General features: G+C 49.1%; 1 protein-coding gene across 1 annotated transcript; it reads right to left on the bottom strand.

Moving 5' to 3' along the window:
- Positions 1 to 1,683: 1,683 nt before the first annotated feature.
- Positions 1,684 to 3,650, bottom strand: LOC147976411 (uncharacterized). The gene is made up of 2 exons (XM_087520850.1): positions 2,883 to 3,650; positions 1,684 to 1,950 (listed from the first exon to the last, which is right to left on the bottom strand). The coding sequence occupies exons 1-2, from the start codon at positions 3,648 to 3,650 to the stop codon at positions 1,684 to 1,686; spliced, it is 1,035 nt and encodes a 344-aa protein (XP_087376976.1).
- Positions 3,651 to 5,743: the final 2,093 nt, after the last annotated feature.

Below are 5,743 nucleotides of genomic sequence, written 5' to 3' on the forward strand. Positions count from 1 at the left end.
TCAGCCCACCAAGCTTGACGCCAACGGGAGGGGACGAGCAGTGGCCTTCCAGGGACACGAGCGGCGGCGGCCTACCGTGCACTACTCTTCCACGCTGTCGGCGGCGCTCGTGGACGTAAGTCCGTGGCAAGCATGGCCTTCTTCCGCTCCAACGTAAGCCTGTCCTAGAGAGATTTGGCCGCGGAGGGATCCTTGGCGGGGAGCGGTGTGGAGAGAGATGATCCTGGCTATTGCCGGGGCAACGGGCCAGCAGTTCATATAGCACCGATGGGTGGCAGAGGGCCAAACGGATGGCGCCGGAGGAGTCACCTCGGCAACCGCGTGCCATTAATGCGGGCGACAGACGGACAGATGGGAGTCCGTCGTGCCGTTTGAATGCACGCCAGTCGCCTGCACTGGGAAGCAATGCAGGTGGCGCTCTCTCGGCCCGCGCGCTGTTTCAATGCCGGCGCCAGTGAGCGTTCGCATCCGCTTTGACCGGGCATGAATGTGGGCGTTGGTGCTCTGAAGCGGCGCTGACCAAAAACGTGCGGAAGGGGGAGGGATTTTTAGTGGGTCAGGACGGTCAGAAACGGATTTGGGATCGGTCCGGACTCCCGCAAACCTCTCCCAATTTTATCTCCGATTTATGAAAAAAATCACGTCTGAATCTCGCCCCGGACCGATACAGGCGCGCGTTGGATGACTTCCTCGATTCAGATCGTTGCATGAGGTTTGCGTCGGCGTTGGAAATGCCCATAGCCCTGTGCTTGAAACATCTCAAGTCCGAAGGTCGAATCCTGCATCTACATATTTTTATTTGCTTCTCCATCTCTAGTCAACTGACAAGTGGACCCAGCATATACATATACCCACTACCATGCTGGCCTGCGAGTTAACGGCAAGCCTTGCAATTACCGTTAGATTTAACAGCAGGTGTAGCAAAATGTACCCGAAATTATAGTTCAGTGACCCATTTTGCATCATTTTTCAACTTTATGTATGATTATGTACCTATCACGCAAGTTTATGTACTATAGGTGTATTTAACTCAATAAAAAAAAGTCTTCAACAGTGCAGCCGCATGCACACAGCTCACGTCGTCCAAAGCAAATCTGCTAGTATTTTATTCCCTAGTGTTGGCATGCCATAGGTTTTATTAGCACTTGTAGGCCCATTAAGCGCCTCTTGATGATTCCCGCTGCAATTGATGATATGTGTCAGACACAAATCCCAATAGAACTTGCATGGAGACGTGTGGCACTGAGCATAGGTTCGGCGGGTTCCGACCAACATTTCTGCAGATTCACAACTACATCTTGAAAGGACTAGATTAGTTGCATTGCTGACACGACCCCAAAATTTTCTGATCTTTTATACAACATGCTTAAATGATGTTCTCGATGTTATTTTCTGTACTTTTTTACAGATCAAGGACAGAGTTGGTTGCAGCTTCATGACACTATTACATGATGATTCTCTGCTACTCTATGGTGATGAGTCTGACATATAAGAGGGAAAACAGAAACCTATCTATATCTATGGTTTGCCGTAGTGCTAGGTACGCACTGCACTCGGTGGCAAGAATTTCACTGCTGAAGAGTTGAAAAGGCATCTCATCTGCACTTTTTGGATGGTGGGAGACCTTGTTATGCTTCATGTCCACACGAATCAAACAATGGCTCGGAACACCGAGTCACCGTCCTATGTCACGAGCACGTCAGTGAAGAACAGGTAGACAACGTCTTCTCCGTCCATGCTCAGCACCGGGAACGACGGCAAGACCTCCGGCAAGCCTAGCGAGCGGTGGCTCTCGCTTGCCCAGATGTCCTTGACATGGTACGCCTTGCCTTTCTTCCAGCTGCGGAGGTCCGGCGAGAGCGTCCAGATGGTCAGTGTGACTTCATTGCCAGGCCGCTCGCCGAAGCCATCCATGGTGACGAGCTTGATGATCCCGCCAATACAGGCAATGTAACCAGGGCCGGCCCTGGGTAGGGGCAAGAAGGGCAACGCCCTAGGGCCCAGTCCAATGTGGGCCCCAACCCTGTGCACATATGCTACACAGCCGAACAAAATGGGCCTTAAAGCATGTAGCCCAATCAGCTAGGTTACGTTCTGCTAGAAAAAACTAGTAGGTTACGTGAATTCTGAAAGACACCGTCCCAGTTTCGATTCAATCGATCCATCTCGTAACACCAGCCACCGTCGTTTCTTCTTCCTGTCTCCTCGTTCCCCGTTCCGCTCCTACTCCCGAAGCATGCAGTATGCCTAGCAAATTAATGGATACTGCCGCTAAAGTTGATTTCTTTGATACATTTTCAGTTTCTCCATCTTTGCATATAAGTATTCTCATCTAGCGGACGGCCACAGGCAGAGCGCAACACTTCATAAGCTCATTCACTTTGCAAGTTGCAACAGGACAGTTTCTTGGGTCAAAGACCTACAAAGATCTTGTAATTGCATAGTCTTTTTCCGCTTGATCTTTGTACTATTTTTCTTTGTTTTCTAGCGATTCCCAGACTGATCTTCTATTTATGTACATGTTGCTCATTTGAGGATATGTGGACCCTAGGAAGATCCGATATGCTTGGGATTGGATAGCTGGATTTCTTTTATTTTTTCACTGACAAATTCAGGTATTTCAACTCCTTTCTTATAAAATGTTGGCTAAAAACATGATTTTGAGAAATAAGAAAGAAAGTGATAGCAGATAAGTTAGATCCGATATATATTTTTAGTAATAATAGAAAAGGAGTTCTTTAGGGCATAAAAACGTTATGCTTTGTATCTTCTTTTTTGGCGCCGATTGTGCTTTATATTAATGTAATTTATATTTTTTACTATATTAGGCCCACTTTTTAAGTTCGTCCCGGGCCTCCGAAAAGTCAGGACCGGCCCTGAATGTAACGGAACTGCTCTGCCTGCAGTGGCCATTGTTGTCTGAACTTTTGGTCACGGTCGTAGGTCGGGCACTCTCCGGGCAGCGGGACGAAGCGGAGCTCTGGGCGGACGCCATGCCGAAGCAACGCGTCCAGATTACAGACCAGCACGCCTTTAAGCAAATCCACCCAGCAGAATCTGGAGCCTCGATAGGAGAAGCACATGTCTGCCCTGAAGGACAGCTCGGGGGGAAAGCTCGCGACCTTGGTGACCCATTCCGCGGTGGACGAATGCCACGTGCAGAGCGCGGCTTCACAAGGGTCGGAGTCTCTTATCTTGGTGAGCTCGACAAGAACGTACGCTCCCTCCTCGAGGCACATGATGGCGGCCCCCATCCCGACGTCGGCGCGGCCGTAGTCATAGGGGGGCGGTGGGATCGTCGAGAGGGAATTCTTACTCGCGTCGTAGATCAGATAGCCTCCTTTCGAATTGGTGCCGGGGCGGTAAGGACCGGCGAAGAGCGCGAGCAGGTTCTTGTCCCCGCTGGCGATGTAGGCGGATTTGACATCTACGCGCGTCCCCGGGGTGGGCCTCGCCGGCCGCAGTATGCGGAGGGAGGACAGCTCCGGTGGATTAGCGAAGCGGGCCTCTGGTTTCAAGATCCGCAGGTAGGCGAGGACGGCGTCTCTTCTGTTTCGCTCGCCGACCAACGAATCCCCTCCTGTCTCGCTCGCGTCGTGCTCGATGAAAATCCGGCGCTTGAGCAAGACCCAGCTGTTGGTTGGGGCCATGGCAGCAGCTAGTATGGGTGTGTCGAGAAAAACAGGAAGGAGACGATTTAGGTTTAGGAAGGAAGTAAACCCTCGATCCCGCTCGAGGAAAGGGCGGCGTCGTGAGATGTGATCGGTAAGTGGCAAGGGAGGGACGGTGGATACGTAACGATCAGATACAAACCAAGAAGAACAAGGGGCCCATGGAGCTGGTGCAGGGTGGTCCGGCTCGACTATAGAAACGCAAAAGAAACAAGGATTTGTTGCTTAAAAAAACAAGAAACAGGGGTTTATGCCCCGCTTCATTCCTTTCCTCAAAACAGTTTGAAAAACATGTGAGGTACTCAATCTGTACTTTATTTTAAGACACATTAATCAAAATCTTGTCACAAAGCGTCGTATATTTTGTCGAAGATGTTTTGTCCATGCCACAGACTTTTCACATTATTGTGAATGTTGGTTTCTATGTTGCTACGAATTATCTCAACTACATTACACCAATGAGGATTTGTTGTGTATGTTCAATTGTTTGCTAGCTACATGGGCGAGTTTGAAATGTTGCAATACTATATGCTGGGTCAACTCAGATTTTCTAATGGCTCCAATAGGTAGCAGATCAGAACCAGACAACCATAGATGCTTTGAGGTTGGTGAGCTATTATAGCAATATTATGCATGTACTAGAAAAAAACATGATGAAAACCCCCGAAGATAATCATGACTTTAAAAGTTCAAAATAGTTTCAATTTTTCATTAGTTTTTTTAGGTCCCGATAACTGCCACACGTGTGGTGTATCGGATAGTTGTGCGACACGCCTCGTGTAGCATGGACAGCAACCAGCCCACACACCTATGTGTGGGCAAAATAACTAATGCCCACACACATCTTTTTTCCCTCCTGAACCCTCTCACACGCGTGCGTGTGGGCGAAGTTGATAACGCCCACACGCCCGTATGTCAGGCCTCGTACCCTTCTGGCCCCGCACGCGACGCGTGACGCCCACCGCGCGCCCGCAGTTGCCATGGTCCAGACCCTCATGCATGTTCGTTTATCTGCAGTTGCCATGTCGCTGAACTACGGTTGCCATGTCGGACAACTGCAGTTGCCATGGTTGCTCAACTGCAGTTGCCATGTATGGTCTGATCTAATATAGTTGCCATGATTTCATAACTTTAGGAGTTGCCACATATTAACACTAGGCAGTTGAGAGAGCCATGTGCTCACAAGCATGCTAGGGCAGTTGCCATGTAAAAAGGAAGAGTTGCCATCTGCTTACGTGCACGTTAGGGCAGTTGCCATGTACGTGCACGTTGGGCAGTTGCCATGTACCATGCAAAAACACATGGCAACTCGGTAAAAGACAGTTGCCATCTACTTGCGTGCACATTAGGCAGTTGCCGTGTACCCTGCAAAAACACATGGCAACTCGGGTAAAAAAAGAGAGTTGCCACCTGCTTATAAAGCACACTAGAGGCAGTTGCCATGTGCGCTGCAAAAACACATGGCAACTAGCAGCTTACGTGTGGGAGAGGAGACGGGCGTGTGGGCGAGATGGCAAATGCCCACACACCAGCCCTTGTGCGTGACTGAAAACTGGTGTGTGGGTGAACTGCTAAACGCCCACACACCGGCCCCTCCGTGTGGTAAAACGGATGTGCGGGCGAACTATGTCACACACCACACACACGCCTTGTCCTACGTGGCACAGAAAATCAGCCAGATTATGTCAAGATTCATGCATATAGTACTGGACGGTGATGGATGCGTGTGGTCGAGATGGTCAACGCCCGCACGTGTGGGCGTTAACATTTTCGTTTTTTTAAGTTCCAACATTTGATCGCAATGATATAAAATTTGTAGAAATGAAGTCACACTGAAAAGTTCTGAACATCTTGCAGTGACCGGCCATGGCTCCAGAATTTTCTGATCTTCTATATTCGTTGAATGATGTTTTCGATCTTATATTCCGTACTACGCACTACTGACATAGTGCATGTTCGATTGTTGTTTTTATAATTGGTTGCCAAGTTACTGTAGTGAGATAGATTTTGAAGAAATGCAATAACACTCAAAAGTTCTGAACATCTTGCAGTGAACATCAAATGCTTTCGAT

The sequence above is a fragment of the Triticum urartu genome, chromosome 4A (genome assembly GCF_056163025.1).
Source record: "Triticum urartu cultivar PI428250 chromosome 4A, HENAU_Tu73, whole genome shotgun sequence".
Taxonomy (NCBI): domain Eukaryota; kingdom Viridiplantae; phylum Streptophyta; class Magnoliopsida; order Poales; family Poaceae; genus Triticum; species Triticum urartu.